At 35.5% G+C, this 21,392-nt stretch overlaps 1 protein-coding gene across 1 annotated transcript in view; it reads left to right on the top strand.

Moving 5' to 3' along the window:
* LOC150108598 (lamin-like) overlaps positions 1–21,392 on the top strand; it is a 118,734-nt gene that overhangs the window by 77,623 nt on the left and 19,719 nt on the right. The window contains exons 8-9 of the mRNA XM_090390885.1: positions 3,561–3,665; positions 15,438–15,554. Coding sequence (XP_090247011.1) covers positions 3,561–3,665; positions 15,438–15,554 — 222 coding nt within the window. The remainder of the gene's footprint in view (positions 1–3,560; positions 3,666–15,437; positions 15,555–21,392) is intronic.

The raw sequence follows: 21,392 nt of genomic DNA, 5'->3' as shown, positions 1-21,392 counted from the left end.
TCCACCATGGAATTCTGATTTTTTTTATCCTTGCAGATAAAACCACATGCTGCACCACTTGCCTCTCTAGCTGAATCAATCAGTGTTTTCTTCAGGTCTTGCCACTGAATCTTCAAGGTTTGGTTCCTGTTCCCAAACTCTTTCATTTTTTCTTAATAATATTTGTGTATTTTAGTCTACAGTTCACATCTGAGAGCTGCTCAACTTTTATTTGCTTTAAAACTTTCTTACATGTTTTTCTTTTTCAATATGAAATTCAATTTTATTCTGTTCAAGATTAAATGGTGATCACTTCCAATTTCAAATCCTCTGTACACTCTGGTGTTCTGCACCAGTGTGAAAACATCTATCAACAATAACATAGTCAATGAGACTTTTCTTATTCTTTGTCTCTTCTCTCCATGTGAATTTGTGCACATTATTATGTTGGAACATTGTGTTAGTAATAACCAGTCCATGTCCTGAGCAGAAATCCAACATGTATTTGCCATTATTATTAGCTTTACTCTTTTCTCCAAATTTCCCAAAATATTTTTGTATGTCTGACAATCATTTCCTACTCTGCTATTTAGATCCCCAACAAGGACCAACATTGCCTTTTTCATTGTGTCAGTTGTATCATTTGATCAAGGTATAATCTTTGATCAAATGCTTTATTTCTAACCAAGCTGTCAGATACATAACTTAAAACTAGTTTCAATAATGTCTTGTATACTGCTAGATTTATCTAATTTCTCTCTTATTCCAAATAAATTTATTTAACTAGCTCCTCATCATACCAGTTTTGCTTATTCTTTAACAATCTAATTCCAAATTCAGTTTGTCATCCTCTCTAAAAATTGCACCTAAATATTTGTTGGAAGCAAATATTTAGGTGCATTTGCATATAAATATATATCTGGAAGTAAAATATTTTCAGAAGGAAATATTTTACTTCTGCTATAGGTTCTTCATTGAAAGTGCAGATGAAGTTTTCCTGCCTATTTTCATAGTTTTGGTGTTTTTATTGCTGATTTTCATACAAAATTTGTTACAGCTGTTAAGCAATTGAGAGAATCCTGGAGGCTTGCACAAAATGTAGTTAGGAGTACATCATCATCTGCATAAACAAAAAGCTAAGTTTAATATCTTTTGATTCTAATATTCGATTTAATGCCACTTTTTTTTTCCCATAATGTGTTTATACAATAACAGTGGAGAAAATGTGTATTGTTATTTTGCACTTGATTTTACATCAAACTATCTTTGTGTATTTCCTTCATTTCAAACTGCTGCTTTACAACTTAAATATAGACTATATATTGCTTTGTATAATGTTCCATTTACTGCATAAGTAAATAGTAGTGTTTTGAAAACTTTTCTCATGGTGCATTGTCATATGCCTTTTTCGAGATCTACTAAATTTAACTATACAGATCCTTATCATATTCTCATGACTTCTTAACCATTTGTCGTAAAGTGAAAATCTGATCACAACAACCTCTGTTTGCTCTGAACCCAGCTTGCTCTTCTCCAAGTTTGTCTTCCACAATTTTTCTCAGCCTCTTTTCAAGTATTATTACATAAATCTTACCTGGAATGCTTAGTAAAGAAACTCCTATAATTGTGGTCTATGAGATCACAATTACAGGAGTTTATGAGATCTTTTCTCCAATTGTCTGGAATGTGACCTTCTGACCAGGCTCTTTGCATTATGTAGTATAGCCACTGCAAAACTGTTACCTTCATATTAGAGCATTTCTGGTCAAATATCTACTCCAGCTGTGTTTCCACATTTCAAGTTTTTCATGGCTTTTTCTGTCTTAGGTAGTGATATGTACTCCTCTTTGTATTCCTCTTAAATTTTCTATTACCGTTTTGTCATTGCTAGTTTTATTTAAGTCTTTCAGAGTAATTTCTCCAGATATTAGAATATCTTTATCTTCAGTTTTTATGTCATCTTTATCATCTCTGGCTCCTTTTATAGTACTTTCCTCCATTTCTAAGCTTTTTCAATAGCCTCCAGATCATTTTGTCAATTTTGTATTTACCTTCAATATGGTGGCAAATACATTGAACAAGGAGGATGCATATACAGTAGTATATTTAGATTTTGCAAATGCATTCTATAGATTGTCACATGACAAGCTACTAGTTAAGTTGGAATGGATAGTAGACTAGTGCATTGGATTGGAGATTGGCTTTCTGATAGGTATCAGCAGGTTGTATACGGGGGGGGAGTGATTTCTTAGAAGAGGAAAGTCTCTAGCGGTGTGCTCCAGGGGTCCGTTTTTTGGCCATTGTTTAATTTGTATGTAAATGACATTGGAAAGGGGTAAATGGTGATATACAGTTGTTTGCAGATGATGCAAAGTTGGGGAACATTATGAGAAGTAGAACAGATGCAGCTTTGCAAGAGGACCCAAATAGACTGTTTGAATGGGTGAGTGTGTGTGGGGATGTCAGTTTAATGTGGCAAAGTGTAAGGTTAAGGATGATACTATATTCTGTTTCCATATTCTTGAACATTAATAATGTTAACTACCATTCTGACATATTCAGTTTTAAAATGGATGCCACTGATCTCCAGTCCTCCATAGTTTAAAATTAATTTAAACTTGCTGTTATGTTGTTTTTGATAAATTCCTTTCTTGTTCACCTGATCATTAAATTCATTTGTTTACTCTAATTTTTTATATTTCACATTTAATTTGCTATCATAACTAAAAATTTTATGCAACTAGTTTATTATAATAGGTACACAAATGAAAAAGCACTTAATGCTGTTTTTGTTCTCTAGACTTATTCTGTTTTTAATCAACAGCTGCTCTACTGTTAAACTTCCCATTCAGAAATACATAATCTTGGCACATGCCTTTCTGCATGACCAAGAAGGAAGTGAAAACAAAGCACAAAAAAAAATAAATAAATAAATAAATAAAAGTATACCCCCCCCCCCCCAAAAATGCATTTCTCCTATTTTCAGGATGTAATTTAAATATATTTGTTATCTTGTCAATAATATATTATTTGTTATCTTGTCAATTTTAAAGTTCAAAAGGAATGAAATTTTAAGGTAAGACCCTTTAACCCTCATCCAGATAGCAATAAATGTTTTAATCAAATAATTACAGATTACAGTTATTGTTTTACATTAGGATTTCTATTGTGTAGGAAAAGGCTGGCATTCTGTAGAAATGGCAGTTAAAAACAGATCTTTTAATGAAAGAGGCCTAATTATTTTTTTCTTTTAAAAAACAATCCGGCATTCCTAAATTTAAAAAAAAAGAAAAAAAACTTATGATTACATCTTGTATACTTCAAGCACTTTGCATAGACATGTTACTTTTAGAAGCTGCCCTGTTTTTCTTACTTGGGGTATTTTGATTACAAGTCATACATATTTTAGACTAAGTGAGCCCACATGACTTTTTATAGTCAATAAAATAAAGAATTACAGTAGTTTCTGGTGAAATGAAAATGTAAGCAATAAATATTTTAAATTTGTTTAAATGCATTTTAATACATGGTATATTAATTTGTCAACATTATTTATATAATTTTTTTTCTTTTTTTTGTAGGAAATAGCTTTAGGTAGTTGGCAAGTTTCTCAGCAAGGAGATCATCAGGAAGTTTCCTACAAATTTCCTCGAGGAGCAGTTATCAAACCTAATGCCACTATAACAGTAAGGAATCTTGGTATAGTATACTGTAATTGAATATAATGTAAATGCATGTCTAAGAAATGAATTTTAATCTGCAGAATAATCTAATGAATTTATCAAGAAAAGACATTTATGCATAATTTATCAAAATTGGTTACTTCTGCAAGGAAGAATTATATCAAATTTGAATAAAGTTTTTGATGGTAAAACAATTTGTCAGAATAGATGGGGGGGGGGGGGGGATAGAGGAAACTAGAAATATATGATGTGATTTTGAAAGGTTTGGAATTTGATAATTATTTGTGTTATTCAGTTTGATATTCACTAAACAGGCAAAAAACTGAAATAAAATAATTTTGGAAAAGATAGCTAAACTTGTTACTAATCAGTTACCAATTCAGAAGAAAAGGTATATAAATTAAAAAAAAAAAAGTTATGTATTGTCCTAAACAAATTATTAAAAACTAAAACTACATATACCCTTCAAAAATGCAATTCTTCTCTTCATTCCATAATTAATAGTGTAGACAATGTCATGTATAAACTTGCCTGACAGCAAAATCACTTGTGGACCTCTCTCCACAGGCGGCTGCCTCTCAATCATTAAACATTTTATTCAATTCAGATCTTTAATTAAAAAAAATATGTTCAAGAATTCAGACTTTATGTTTAGTTTTGATATTGCTTTTCTATTTTTACTAATGTGCCATTGACAGGCTTCCTCATCTCCCCAACATTTTTTCCTATCTTTCACTAACTTGGCTTCTTTGAAACCTGATACTGCTTATGATAGGGCAGTTAATCCCACCTGCATTTTCTGCTGGGGTTGTAAATTGCATGTGTTCTCAGTTTACATGTTTTTGCAGAATGAAAATCAGTTGCTGGGAGGAAAAATTTTTCCACCTCCATATGTGATGAGCTAACTCACTGAGAAAAGCCCTGATTTGTCCTAGGGATTTGAACCCATGCAAAGATAACAGTTCTGTGTGCAGCCCTTGCAATGTGTTTTGTTTTTATGGACAGACTGGAAGATATATTAACATCCACCTTGAAACCACATTCTCTACAAATCATTATGGACAGGACTGGCAGATTATGTTTTGTATACCCATTAGCTGAGAAATTTTACCAGAATATAAGTGGAGGAAAAAATATTAGATCAGAATATTTGTATAGTTTTGGTTTATTAAATGTTATTAAACAAATGAACTAAAATTAATTCTATCACGAGTTTTAATTTTGGAAACAGAGGTAAGTCAGAAATGGCAGGTTTGAAATATAGCAGGTGGTCTAAGATTTTTTTTTTTTTTTGGCAAAAATTATTCATAGGTTGTGGTCTTTTTCATTTTAACAATTAAACTGTTCAGTCAAAAAAGATTTGAGATATTTCTATTTATCATTATGATAAAAAAATTACATTAGTTGTTATTATCTCAATGTTGTGCATGTTTTACTGCAAGAAAACTTGGTCAGACCTGCTGTTAGTCCAGAAGGAATAAGTGTAAGGGTAATGATGCATTTTTCATGACTGTGTGGGATGTTTGATAATGCTATCTATCTAAACTTGGTTCCTATTTATGTTTTGGTTTCTGTAACAGAGTTTCAGGCTTCTTTGTAAAGTCTTTTTTAGTAGAAAATGCTTTTACAAAATTAAAGTCCTTTGTAAAGGACTTTAATTTTGTTCTATCAAACCTTCTGGATGAAAGAAATTGTATTCCAGGCAAGATCTGATGGGACTCATTTTTCAACAGAAGCTTATTCCTTCCACACATTTGTCAGCTAAGAGTAGTAATGCACTGAGCAACCTCCATGGCTGCCATCTTCCATGTGAAGTTAGATTGGTACTCCTGTTCTGCATACATTGTACTTGTGCACTTAAAGTTGAGTTTTGGGTCAGTACTATATGCTTCTTCCATGCTGTTTGGTGGCAGGTTTCCATATACGGTCGATGGCTATAACAAACTTCCTCCCTATAATAAATGAGAAAAACTCCCAGCAAATCTCATAGATATGATGATATGCTAAAAGAAATTCATTATAGCAAACTATTCACTATAACAAAACTCTCCTGTGGTCTTTCCTAGGAGTTTGCTATAGTGAGTCGTCTGTATTCAGGACATAAGAAATGCAATTTGCACATTACCTATCCCTAGCTGGTATGTTAAAGTGAAGCACCCTCTCTCCAGCAATGACAGTTGTCTTTGTTTTATGCTATAAAAATAAAATCCCTGTTAGATTTGTCTACACCAGGAAAATCTTATAAAACATCAGACTTCTACGTCTGATGTTTTATATATAACATCAGATTTCATACCTTTTGATATGCTCAATGAATGCACTTAAAAGCTTCATGTTCTTATTGATAGACAGTGCTCGCATGACAACTCTTCCCATTTTGGAATTCTTATACTCTAATATGCTACTTGCCATTGTACATCTAAAGGAAGTCATGTGTGCCTACCACTGTCTATTAGCAGTTCTTTTTACGTGCAAAGAACAGGATACTCTGATTTTTCCATCAGTCCATGCAGATGGTTCTAGATTGGAGTCATTAGCAAGATCTGCTAGTCTTTACAGACACAACATCCACTCATGTCCTACTGGGTTGCATCACCTATTCAAATTTCCATTCATTCCCGTTCATGTGTCATCTTCCTGTCTAGGAGGTTGACTACCATGATGTGACTCATGGTTAACTACAGGTGTAACGACATGTGGTGAGGACCCTGTCTCTTCCACATATTGTCGTAAGTATTCGTGACTGTAATCCATGTGTGTTTACGGGGCTGGTTTGCCTGTTCTGAGGGACGAAAAATCTGAGTTTCCGGGTGAAAAAAACCCTCTACCTCCGTATGAGACCAGCTAACTCATCTTTAGTCAAAAGAGACGAGATAAAGATTCCTCACATCACAAACGGGAATCGAACCTATGTCTTTCCGACCAAAGGGCTTTATCTATACCAACTGAGCTACGGAGGCTCCCCAAATTTCCATAGCTGTTTGTTATGATTCATGTTTGAAGATTCCTGTACAGAAAACTCTGTAGATACTGGAATGCAAATAAATAATTTACTGACTAAACTACTTATAAACTGATGTTTTGCTAATTCAAGCTAGCATTATCAACTATACATACGTACTCAGTGAAGACACAAAACAAAATGACCAGGATAACAAGGATAGACACATGCATGGAGGATGACAGTAGCACTCTTTGTGATGATTCCTCTTATTAATATAGGAATTCATGTGTATTGATGTTTTCTGTTCCAGAACCTTTGAGACAAATCAACTGAACTGCATACAGTTGAACTTGCAATATTATTATTATCTGAGATAACATTATTGATGAGTCCTTGACTCCCTGGAGGTCTCAGGGAGTCAAGGACTCATCGAGGAAATTATACATCATGCAAACCTTCCCTTAAACTCTATCACACTAGATACACTCACTACCTCTAAAGGCAAACTATTCCACTCACTCACGGTTCTGTGGGAGAAAAATCTAGCTCTTACCCCTTTCTTGACCGTGAACAAATTTAACTTCCATGGACGCATCCCATATTCTATCCCCACCTTCCTTATAATGAAAAATTTTGTCAGACAAGATCCTGTAATAGCAATTCAGAAGTTTATGGACCGCTATCATATCACCTCTCTTTCTCCTGTAATCTACATACTCACAATCTGTCCTCATAATTTAAATTCTATAATCCCAATATAATCTTTGTAACTGTTCTTTGTACCCTTTCCACAACTTCTTTAAATCCTAGGAGCCCATGCACAATATTCCAGATGCAGTCTTATCAAGGCCTTATAAAGAGGCAAAATGACTTCCTTATCCTTATATGCCAAGGTTTGCTTCAACATCTTAATTTACCCTCTGAGTTGTATTTATGTGACCTTTTTGAACTTGAAATTCCTATCCACATTCCATTCCATCTCAGAAGATCTGATTTGCACAATTTCTTTTTAAATTTTGATTTAAAGTGGAATTGATGCATGCCTATATGTAAATGATTACATAAACAATATAGAAAAAAAAAACTAGTACACAAAACGTTTACAGTAATTTTTTGTTTTATAGATATGGAGCTCTGACAGCTTCAACATAACAATTCATCCTCTGAGTAGTATTTATGTGACCTTTGAACTTCAAATTTCTAAACACCATTATGTCAAGATCCTTAGCCTCATCAGTTTCTTGTATCATAATCCTGCTAATATAGTATACTGCTGGAAATCTCATCACACCAAAGTGTATAACTTTAAACTTACTACCATTAAACTGTAGTAAGACAGCACAGTAGTAAAAAACACTCAACAGGCATGCAATCAGGAATAAATATCCATACTTGAAGTAGAGAAATCCATCAAAAGCCTGAAATGTGGAAAGGCAGCAGAAGTATATGATATTTGTTCAGAAATGCTCAGTATGGAGGTATAAGTCTTATAGTGGCTGCACTGCATAGTTCAAAGGGCCTGGAACGATGGACGAATTCCAAATGATTGGAGTAGAGCTCACAGTATCCATATATAAAACGGGAAATAAACTGAATGTAAGAATTTCAGAGGTATTTCTCTATTGAGTGTTCCTGGTAAGATTTATGCTAGTATACTTGAGAAACTGGTTGAAAAGAATTGGAACAGAAGCTAGTGAAGAACAAGCTGGATTCAGCCCAAATAGAGGCTGTCAGGATCAGATTTTCACTTTACGACAAATAGTTGAGAAGTCATGGGAATATAACAAAGATCTGTATTTAATAATAATATTTTTGGTTTACAGATCAAGTGTTGATCAATTTTATTAACTTAACCAACTAGTTTCACCAAACTTTAACTGTTGGCATCTTCAGGGGACTTACATATAGGCTGAAACAATCTCACAATTATGTGTAACTATAAAACTGACAAGAATAACTGTAAAAAAAAACCGACTAGAATAATTACAAATAAAATAGTATCGAACGTGCATGAAACACGTATCGCGTGTACAAGATTAGCTAGCTGTTGCTAAGGAACTTTCTGTAGTTTGTATTAAAGTTCATTTCTTTTGTTTTTAAAGATTTGATTAGGGTTTTCCATCTCTCTGGGAGTATTAGGCCTTGATTTCTGTTAAGGTTGACAGTAGAACGGGTGACTGTGGCTGCTGCTTTGAAAATTCTTGAATGGTAATCTTCCTCTAAGTAAGGGGAACAACTTTTGTCCCACTCGATGACATGGTTAGTTGTAGAGAAATGAGACTATAGGCGAGAAATGTCCTGTCTGTTCATCATGAAGGTATTTTCTTGATCATAAATTAGTATAATAATAATATTTGGTTGCAGATCAAATGTTCATCAATTTTATTATTAAACTGAACCAACTAGTTTCGCCACACTTTAACTGTTGGCATCTTCAGGTTACATTATAAGTTTAAACAATTTCACAATTATGCGTAACTGCAAAACTGACAAAATAAATACAGAATAGAATAATTACAAATAGGATACTATCGAACGTGAGTGAGACATGTATCATGTGTACAATGTTAGCTAGCTGTTGCTAAGGGACTTTCTGTAGTTTGTATTAAAGTTCGTTTCTTCCGTTTTTAAAGTTCTGATTAGAGTTTTCCATGTCTCTGGGAGTATTAGGCCTTGAGTTCTGTTAAGGTAGAATGGGCGACTGTGGCTGCTTCTTTGAAAATTCTTGAATGGTAATCTTCCTCTATGTAAGGAGAACAGCTTTTGTCCCACTCGATGACATGGTTAGTTGTAGAAAAATGAGACGATAGACCAGAAATATCCTGTCTGTTGTTTTTGACATAGCCAATTTCTGGCCTATCGTCTCATTTTTCTACAACTAACCATGTCATCGAGTGGGACAAAAGCTGTTCCTCTTACATAGAGGAAGATTACTGTTCAAGAATTTTCAAAGAAGCAGCCACAGTCGCCCATTCTACTCTCAACCTTAACAGAACTCAAGGCCTAATACTCCCAGAGATATGGGAAAATCCTAATCAGAACTTTAAAAACGGAAGAAATGAACTTTAATACAAACTACAGAAAGTTCCTTAGCAACAGCTAGCTAACATTGTACACGCGATACGTGTCTCATTCACGTTCGATACTATCCTATTTGTAATTATTCTAGTCAGTTTTTTACAGTTAATTTTGTCAATTTTGCAGTTATGCATAATTGTGAGATTGTTTAAACTTATAATGTACCCTGAAGATGCCAACAGTTAAAGTGTGGCGAAACTAGTTGGTTCAGTTTAATAATAAAATTGATCAACATTTAATCTGCAAACATATATTATTATTATGTCCTTTCTGTTGTTTTTTGACATAGCCAATATGCTCTTTTTTGCCTGATTTCAAGACTTCTCAAAGTCTGTCCGATGTAACTAGAGCCACACGAGCATGGAATATTATAAACTCCATCATATTTATAGAAAGGGTGGTTGTCTTTTGAAGATCTTAGTAGTTTACGAATAGATTCTATTGGTTTAAATGTTACTCTTATTTTGTGTTGTTTGAGGAGGCTGGCGAGCTTGTTGGAGATGCCACTTACAAACGGAATTGCAATCGTATTTATATATTGAATATCTTGTTCACTTTGTGGTGGTTCAGAGAAAATGACTTTATTGACTAGTCTTCTTGGATAGCCGTTCAAATACAGATTGTTGGAAATAAATTTTAACTCATCTTGAAGGGTCTCGTCCGTTGTGATGCGAATCGGTCTTTTCTTTAACATGTGTACAATGCTGAGTTTATGTGAGATGTGGTGAGAGCAGCTGAAATGTAGGTAGCGATCTGTATTGGTCGGTTTTCTGTACACCGATAGATTTATACTGTCATCAATTTGTTTTTTGATTAAGATGTCTAAAAACGGTAGTTGTTTTTCACTTTCAAGTTCCAGAGTAAATTTAATAGAATGATGGAAGGAGTTGATCTTTTTGAGAAAAGCATATAGGTCATCTTTGTTGTTGTTCCATACAATGAAGATATCGTCCACATATCTGAACCAAATTTTAGGTTTGGGAATAATTTGGGATAGGATTTTATTTTCTAAGTCTTCCATAAAGAGGTCAGTACATAAAGGTGAGAGTGGGCTCCCCATCGCCAAGCCTGTTAATTGTTGGTAGATCTTATTTTTCCACGAAAAGTAGTTAGAATTTAGGCAGTGAGCAAACAATGAGGTTATATTTTGTGGGAACAAGGTACTTAAGATGTCAATGACCTCCACTACAGTTGACCTCCACTAGAGTTTCAAGAGATGTTTTGACAATAAGTAGGTAGGAGAATTTATTGCATCAACGATTGGGCATAAAGGAATACCATCTTTGTGCACTTTTGGAATGCCATAGAGTCTCGAGGTTAAAGGATGCATGGGTTTTAGTTTTTTAATCAAGTCTGTTAGCCAGTTGGATAAATCGCATAGTAATTCATTGGTATCATGGTGGTTTTTTAATGTCAGATCTTTTGTTAAAAGACGGTAAATGGACAAGTCAGATAGTAGATGGTTTGCTTTGTCCTCATAGTCCTTTGAGTTCAGTATTACAGTACTGTTTCCTTTATCTGCTTTAAGTATTATGATGTCCTTGTGGTTTTTTAAATTACGAATAGTTCTTCTATCCAATGAGGAGAAGTTTTGTTTTGTGGAATAGGAAGAGGAAAGTATTATACAACTTTTTAGTCTTAGATCATTTGCTGTGTGAGGCGGTAATAATGAGATTCCTTTTTCTAGACTACAGGTGAAATCCACCTTAGGAATCTGTTGAGGAGCTATTGCATAGTTGAAACCTTTCTTGAGAATAGCGATTTCAGGTTTCTTTAAGATGTGGTTTGAGAAATTAAGAATAACTTGGTTGTCGGGTAGAGAAGGTTTAGACTCATTGTGGGTGGTATAAAGGTAGTTGAATTTTTTAATCTGGGTCTGTTCTGCTTTTGTTGAAAGCTTTGGCGAAACTGGTATTAATCATTCTATCTAAGACTTGCCAAATTTCCTCATCTAAAGAGCTGAGAGATCCATGAACAGTTCATAACATTGTGAGTCAATTTGACTAAGCACAAATCTTGTGTGATGTAACCTTTCACAAATAAGTAACATTGATGTCTTGAAATAAATATTTTTAGCTTGTCTAGTATTGAAAGGAGGTTTAAGAAGTAAAAACTTAGGAATTATACAGTTATCTTGGCAACGTTTTAAAAAAGTGAGATGGTTTAGTAACCTCGCCTTTTTACATTTTAGGATTTGAAAATGCCGTACCTTTATTTAAAGTTACATTAAAAACTCAGAACATTTTGTGGAAAAGCTAAAAAACATCAACATATCGGATAATGATCTTCTAGCCGGCCTAGATGTTACCTCTCTCTTTGCAAACATTCCTGTAATGGAGGGCATTGACATCTTAAGTACCTTGTTCCCACAAGATATAACCTCATTGTTTGCTCACTGCCTAAATTCTAACTACTTTTCGTGGAAAAATAAGATCTACCAACAATTAACAGGCTTGGCGGTGGGGAGCCCACTCTCACCTTCATGTGCTGACCTCTTTATGGAACACTTAGAAAATAAAATCCTATCCCAAATTATTCCCAAACCTAAAATTTGGTTCAGATATGTGGACGATATCTTCATCGTGTAGAACAACAACAAAGATGACCTATATGATTTTCTCAAAAAGATCAACTCCTTCCATCATTCTATTAAATTTACTCTGGAACTTGAAAGTGAAAAACAACTACCCTTTTTAGACATCTTAATCAAAAAACAAATTGATGACAGTATAAATCTATCGGTGTACAGAAAACCGACCAATACAGATCGCTACCTACATTTCAGCTGCTCTCACCACATCTCACATAAACTCAGCATTGTACACATGTTAAAGAAGAGAGCGATTCGCATCACAACAGACAATGAGACCCTTCAAGATGAGTTAAAATTAATTTCCAACAATCTGTACTTGAACGGCTATCTAAGAAGACTAGTCAATAAAGTCCTCTTCTCTGAACCACTACAAAAAGAACAAGAAGATATTCAATATATAAAAACTATTGCAATTCCGTTTGTAAGTGGTATCTCCTTCAAGCTCGCCAGCCTCCTCAAACAACACAAAATAAGAGTAACATTTAAACCAATAGAATCTATTTGTAAACTACTAAGATCTTCAAAAGACAACCACCCTTTCTATAAATATGCTGGAGTTTATAATATTCCATGCTCGTGTGGCTCTAGTTACATCGGACAGACTTCGAGAAGCCTTGAAATCAGGCAAAAAAGAGCACATTGGCTATGTCAAAAACAACAGACAGGACATTTCTGGCCTATAGTCTGATTTCTCTACAACTAACCATGTCATCGAGTGGGACAAAAGTTGTTCCCCTTATTTAGAGGAAGATTACCATTCAAGAATTTTCAAAGAAGCAGCCACAGTCGCCCATTCTACTGTCAACCTTAACAGAAATCAAGGCCTAATACTCCCAGAGAGATGGAAAACCCTAATCAAATCTTTAAAAACAAAAGAAATGAACTTTAATACAAACTACAGAAAGTTCCTTAGCAACAGCTAGCTAATCTTGTACACGCGATACGTGTTTCACGCACGTTCGATATTCTTGTCAACAGTTAAACTTTGGCGAAACTAGTTGGTTAAGTTAATAAAATTGATCAACACTTGATTTGTAAACCAAAAATATTATTACTAATTCTCAGGATCAAGAAAATAAACCTTCGTTATGATCTGTATTTAAGTTTCGTAGTGGAGATAGCATATGACAAAGAGCCAAGAGAGAAGCTATTCAAAATGCTACAGTTTTATGGTGTCAGTGGAACATTATATCAAGCAATACTTCGTCTTTATTTGAGTTGTAAGTCAGCAGTTAGAATTGAAATAAGTACATGAAGATGGTTTAATGTTAAATCGGTGTCAGACAAGAATGTACATTATTCCCTCTGTTATTCATTATCTATGTGGATCACATTATGAAGTGAAGTGGTGTTAAACCTGATATCAAAATTGGAGATCTATCATATCACCTCTCTTTCTCCTTGTGAGTATGTAGATTACAGGAGAATGAGAGGTGATATGATAGAGGTCCAATTTTGATATCAGGTTTAATACCACTTTCCTTCATAATGTCAGCCCTTTACTTTATGCGAATGATGTTATACTTCTAAATAAATCCAGTACAAGTCTGCAAGATTCTTTGACTAAATTGAATAACTGTTGTAATAGATTTGATATGAAGGTCAGCAATAACAAGACAAAGACGATGAAAATAGGCAGAAACATTGAAAATATCAACTGCATCGTGAGTGGGAGAACCTATAGAACAAGTAAAAAGTTTCATCTACTTAGGCATGATTTTTAGTGAAAATGGTAAGTTAAATATGGAAATAAATGACAGAATCAACAAAGCTGGTATGGTTGGAAGTCAACTGAATAAATTTATATGGAATAAGAGAGAAATTAGTCAAAACACTAAATTAGTTGTATACAAGACAACAGTGTTCAGATCAATTTTAACTTATGCATCTGAGAGCTGGGTTAGAAATAAAATGCTTGACCAAAAAATATAGTCCACAGATATCAGAGTCCTCAGAAAGATTGGGGCATGACCAGATGGTATCAACAATATCATATTAAAAACGAGGATATTAGGAAAGAACTTGACATTGCTAGCATCCAGGAATGTGGTCGCAGATCTAATCTCAGGTGGTATGGTCACTTAAAGAGAATGGGTAAAGAAAGATTAGCAAAACAAGTGTGTTCTCTGCCAGGTTGACATGGATAAGACCCAGAGGAAGATCAAGATATAGATGAATAGATACAGTAAAAAATGCCTTAGAAGATAGAAATATAAGATCTGATAATGTTGGAGTCTTGACAGGTAACAGATTGATTTGGAGAAAAATTGTAGATAGTAAGTTAGTGATAATGTAAGTTGTTCATGTAGTACTATCATATCCTGTATACCCCTTGAGGGTACATATCAGGAATTTTATGATGATGATGACCATTGAACTGACAGCCATTTTCATTTTCCCAAATTTCCAGCTAATTCAAATCATTCTGTAAGTACTGGATATCAGTAGCATCCCTGATTGCCCTGTCTATCTTTGCATCATCGGCAAACAATTGCATATCTCCTATTAAATCCTCCCTAATTGGACAATAATGGCACAAGGACTGAACCCTGAGGTACTACTAGTCATCTTAAATCTGTCAGATTCACACTCACTGTATGCCAATTTTTGATACCTGTCTGTCAACCATCCACTTATCCAAGTCAAGAGTTTATATTCTAATCTCATATTCTCCAATTTATGCAACAGCCTTTCATTTGGTATTCTATCAGATGCCTAAGTAAAATCCAACATTATCACAGTGTGTTCATTCCCTTTATCCAACTTGGCCATAACATTGTTATAAAATATTAACAAATTGCCAAATTCTTGGCCACTCCTTAAGGAGTGGAGAGATTAGAAACCATTTCAGAACTTTCTGAACTGATAACCTTCATACAGGGAACAGGGGATACCTTGTCAAGCGGGGCAGTAGAAGAAGTGTTCATGAAACAAGTCCTGAAATATCCCTCTCACCACTTTCAAGTGGTGAGGGATATACCTTGTTTAAAATCTGAAGGGTAATGTGATCATCTCAGAAGGTCTGATTTGCACAATTTCTCATAAATTTTGATTTAAAGTGGGATGGATACATGCCTATATGTACATGAGCACATACACAATATAGAAAAAAAAAAAGTGTGCAAAATATTTACAGCACTGTTTTGATTTTGTTTTACAGATATGGAGTTCTGACAGTGGCACATCTCATAATCCTCCTTTTGATTTAGTAATGAAGAATCAGAACTGGTGTTGTTCAGATAGTCTCATAACTACCTTGATGAATGGCAACAATGAAGTAAGTTTTTTTCTGAGTATTGATGAGGATGTTAACAGAAAGTGTTTTGTTATGGTGCTGATAGAAATTGTTTAATGGTTTACTATAGATCATAGGGTGAGCTAAATACTGTTTCAGTCTTTTAATGTAATGTAAAGTGCATATTGGGAAAATAATGTATTCTTAAAATTAACAAAAAGATTAACATAAACTTAACCTTTATAATGCCTTGAATGAATAGTTTTTTTAGAAACACTCATTCAGCCATTGAATCCATCACTTCATTATAATTCATGGCTATATAAACAGGTTGGCACTTACCATAGTAGTAGTGTGTGCATTCATGCATTTATGTGCATGCAATTTAATGCTAAAACAGTAGAGAAGTGAAATATTTTTGTATACTATACTATACTATATCATACTATACTATGCTATTCTGGATTTGTGAACATGAAATCTATGAGGTTTGATTAAGAAGTGATAAAATAAGAAAGCACATGATTTTAGTACTTATAAGACTATAATTGTTTCTGTAACAGAAGACATGACTTTAATATAAAAAAAAGTAATGTTTATGGTGAGTATGTTGACTTTTTTCGACAAAAAATAATAATGCTAGGTTTATTATTATTATTACGTAGCACCTCCAAGGAGTCCAAAGACTTCGAGAGAGGGCACCTACTATACAACTCTCCCTCTCCACCATTCCACCACTATCTTCATAATCTACACGAACGCTATCTACCGCTGACCACCACCATCACTAGTATTTTCACAGACAATCGCAAACATCCATGCCCAATGCGGGATTCAAACCCTCAATCTTTTGGCTGGAGAGCGGATACACTAATCACTCGGCCAATCAGGCCATCAGTTATTATAGGTCATAATAATTATTTAATTAAACCTACTAGTTTCTCCACATATGCTAGTGGCTTCATCTGGGTTAGGAAGAACAAACAAATATACAATAAGAGTTAAATATGAATTATTACATAACAAAAAACCGAATGTGTAGGAACTATTACACAAAAATACAAGTAAAAACAAACACATGGAGCATGAAAGCTGTCATTGTTCAGCAGGTGTGTGCATGATAGTTAGCAGAAAAGTTAGTCTAATGTGTTGAAAGATCTAATAAGTGTCACATGAAATCATTCCTTGGTTTTTGTTGAGAATGCCATCATAGCCTCTTTGATGTTACAGGAGCTGAAATTGTCTTCTGTGTAGGGCATGGAGCTCGTCCCATTCAATATTGTGGTGAGTGTGGGAGAAACGGAATGCCAGGCTTGAGCTGTCTTCTCTGCTGTTATTCACGTCTCCAATATGCTCCTTTTGCTTTATTTCTATGATAAACTTCTAGATGTTTGTCCTATGTAAGGCCACAAGAACATGGAATATTGCAAACTCCAGGATGTTTGTTGAAAGGGTTGTGGTCTTTAGGCAAGCGTAACAGAGTTTGATCAGTCACAGTGAGTTTGAAGGCCACTCTTATGTCATGAGATTTCTGGAGATAGATGATTTTTAGAGAAAGTTTGCCAATATAAGGGATGGAAACCAAGGCTCTGTAGTGAATGTCATGGATCTATTGTGGAGAGGGAGTAGAGAATAGTATTCTTTCTACCATTTTTTAGAATATCCATTGCTGACCAGAAGTTGGAGAAGAGTATAAAATCTCTCATTATAAGTAACTTATCATGTTTTTTTTTTTGCATGTTTTTCTAAGGAGATCGCACTTAAATGTCAAGTTTGTCTAATAATCTTGTATTTGTAATAACTTAACCATATGCTTTTGTTAAAATAATGTGGCACATGATGTCATTATGTAATGCTATTAATCCATGTCCATATATAGCAATTTCAAAAGATGCACGGATATGACGTCATTATGGTCGGATGTCAATATGTAACTGTATAACGAAGTTTTCAGAGACTCATGCATGTGTACAATGGAAGTCTGGGCCTTTATAAGGTGAAACGTTGAGAAGGACTTTGTCTTAGGTTTCTCAATCTTCTCTTACCTGGGTCCACTACCACGTGAGGTTCCTTGTCAGTAATCGAAAGAAGCACCGAGGTAGCAGGGTTTTTATAATATCCATCTATATACAGATGGGTACTAGTACCCATCTATAAAAAGGGAAATGAAACAATGTGAGGTGTAAAGCAATTTCCCTGTTCAGTGTTCCAAGTAGAATTTATGCCATAGAATTTTTCCCCTCATTGTATGCAATCGCACTTGAAGCTAAGAAAGATTATGGTAGAGAAACTTTGAAAGAAGCTGGATTCAGTCTCCAAATATGAGTTGTATGGATGAGATTTTTGACTTAAAAGACAAATAGTAGAGAAATTATATGATTCTGAAGTATTGAGTCATTTGTATATAAGGTGAATATAGAATACTAACAAACTTTTTTTTAGGCTTTTAAAGTCTGGCAGCCTGATTAGCTTAGTGGTGTATCTTCTCTCCAGTCAACAAATGTTTGTTGTCTTTAGATAGGAGTTTTGGCATGTTTGTTGTTGTCTTTAGGTGTTATTGTCTGTGTTTTGTTTTCAGAGAAAAAGTGCCCAGATTATTATTATTATTATTTCGAGCGACTCCAGGGAGTCCTTAGACTCGTTGAGGGAGGCCCTAAACATCATGTCCACACAACTATACGACATTCTCACAGTATCTATCATACCTTGCCTTGAACTCGCTCACCGTCATAGCACCCACAACAGACTCTGGCAGCTTATTCCACTCATTTACCACTCTAAAAGTAAAGAACCTAGCTCTAACACCCCTGCTAACCACACTCTTGCCCAGCTTCCATAGGTGTCCCCTAGTTTTCCCACCACCACCAGTCTTGATCTCAAAAATATCCTCTGAATTAATCCTATAGAATCCCTTTAGCAATTTGAATGTCTCAATCATATCTCCCCTTTTCCACCTATCAACTAGTTTCTGCAACCCACAAATCTTCAACCTATTCTCATATAGTTCATTCCATAGACCTGCTATCATCTTAGTCACTCGCCTCTGGATCCTCTCCACCTCCTCCCCATCAAGAAGGAACCGAGGTGACCAAATCTGGGTACAGTAGTCGAGATGAGGTCTTATCAAGGCTCAGTACAGAGGTACAATAACTTGCTTGTCTCTGCTCGTCAAGGTATTTTTCAACAACCAAGTGGGTTGATGAGCTGATTTAGCTACTTTTGCAATGTTCCCCCTAAACTTCATCTCCCTATCCACCAACACTCCCAAGTCCCTGGCATCATCAATCTCCTTGAGTACAGTTCCACCAATGTGGTATACTGCTGCTAATCTTTTCACCCCAAAATGCATAACCTTACATTTTGTCACATTAAATTGACATCCATTCTCCTTAGCCCAGAACTCCAATCTATCGAAGTCATCCTGCAAGATTTTGACATCTTCTGCATTCACTGTTGCCCTACTCAACTTTGCATCATCAGCGAACAAATGAACTGTTCCACTTAGATCCTTCCCTATATCGTTAATGAATAGATTAAACAGCAGTGGTCCAAGAACAGAACCCTGCAGCACACCACTAGTCACAGGCCGTCTTTTGGACTCTACTCCTGAATAAACTACTCTTTGATATCTATCCATCAACCACTCACCTATCCATCTCACCAATCCTATATCCATTCCCATATGTTGTAGTTTACAGATTAGAATTCCATGTGGTATCCTGTCAAACGCCTTTGCCAGGTCCAGCAGTATCACTGTAAACCCATTACCCTTATCCAGTTCAGCCGTCACCTTGTTATAAAACTCGAGCAAGTTACTGAGGCATGATCTACCCTTCACAAAGCCATGCTGTCCCCTGTACAGTATCTCATTTTCATCAATCCATTCCTGTATTTTTCCTTTGACTACTTTCTCCAAGACCTTGACAATGACTACTGATATGCTGATCGGTCGGTAATTTGCAACCGTAGTCTTGGATCCTCCTTTATGCAGTGAAACTATTTTCCCCTCTTTCCACACCTTCGGGACTAAACCAGACCCAAGACTCAGATTAAACAACATGGTCAAGGGCACTGATAATTCCTTAGCTGCTTTACTCAAGACCTGTGCCGGTATACCATCCAATCCCACAGATGTATTCACATTAAGGTTCTGTAATAGACTATTCACCTCCACTTCATTTCATCACAATTCCCATATAAACTAATGGTTCCTTCATTTCTTCAATGTCACCACCTGGATGATATACTTTTGCAAAGTGTGTGCTCAGTAACTCCACTATATCGACTGATTCAGTGACCTTACCATCGTCATTCCTTAAAATCATTTTGCCGTGTACAGTTTTTTCTTGCTTGCAGCATATTGAAAGAACTGTTTGAGATTCTCTTTTGCTTGCATGGCTAATTTCCTTTCATAATCCGCTTTTGCTTTAATTACCACACTTGTTACCCTTCTGGCCTGCACTTTATACCGTTCGTGTGCCTGCAGGTCACCCCTTTCTTTAAATTCCCTCCGCAGTTGTTTCTTTTTCTGTAGCTCAAGCTTAATGGCATTATTCATCCATTTAATCCCTACTTGTTTTACTATTCGGACCCTAGGTAGGTATACAATCAGCCATAACCTCCTGTAAATGCTCCTTGGCCACTTCCCATGCTCTATCGACGTCCAGCCCTTGCAGTTGTACATGCCATGGCACTGATCCAAGCAATCCCCTAAGCTTGCCAGCACGTCAATTCCACATATACCATGTCTTAATCGAAAATTCCACACCTTTAGCCACCTCCCAGGTCAAGACCTTATGATCACTCTCACCAATAGGTGGCAACATGGTCATATTCATTACAGTCAAATTCTGAGATGCTATTACCAGGTCAAGCACTCTCACACCCCTAGTATTTTCAATTACATGCTGTCTCAGATAGTTATCCCTTAATAATTGAATAAAATCCATTTCCTTCCTCACATGTGTCCTCTTCTCCTTCCAATCAATGTTACTATAGTTGAAATCCCCCATAATAATTACCCTCCTTCCACTCATTTCATCAATTTGTTTATGCATACTATCTCCACCATCTATTCCATCACCTGGTCTATAGCAGCACCCAACTGTATATTTTATTCTGCCAGTCTCATTCTCACACCAAATAGCCTCAAATGAGCTCCTTTCACTATCCTGCGATACAACTTCAATTCTCCTTGGCTGCAGTTCATCAGCTATCATGAATAACACCCCTCCCCCCATTTTATTCTCTCTGTCCCTCCTAAACACACTATAACCTACACATTCTATCCCACTAACTATATCATCTTCCGTCAGCCATGTTTCACTAATGCCAATAACCTGTTGCCAGGAAGAGCCAATCAAGGCCAAAAATTCTTCCTTCTTGTTCCTAATACTCCTGGCATTAGTATACATGAAATGCAGTGATCCCTTTGTCCCACCCCTATCTTGATGCGTTATTCTAAATGTCCCATTCCCATTTTTTGTCCTTAGTGCTGGCTAAGAACATATATACATTCTATGCATTATAAACATTCTTACACTCAACTGTCTCACTGATATCCACATATCTACTCCCCCCCCCCCTCCATGGTAGTTCTAGTTTCCCTGGTTCTGCACATCCATTTTTACTTCATTCAGCAACACTTTTTCCAGTCTCCACACACCAAGTCCATTCAAATGCAGGCCATCCATCTTGTATAAGTCCTTTTGCCCATCAAACTCATTCCACACATCCACGAATTCCACACTACACTGTCTGCATAACCTTCGCATAATGTCATTTGCGATTATGGCCCTCCTTCTAAACTCCTCTCTGTCATACCGCGGCAACAGACTCACCATTCTAACTCTGTCACTCTTTTCTTTCGCTACCTTTAAC

Source organism: Typopeltis vanoorti, chromosome 3 (genome assembly GCF_054136105.1).
Source record: "Typopeltis vanoorti isolate ZY-2024b chromosome 3, IOZ_Tvanoo_1.0, whole genome shotgun sequence".
Lineage (NCBI taxonomy): Eukaryota > Metazoa > Arthropoda > Arachnida > Uropygi > Thelyphonidae > Typopeltis > Typopeltis vanoorti.
This window is presented reverse-complemented; position numbering and strand designations above follow the sequence as displayed.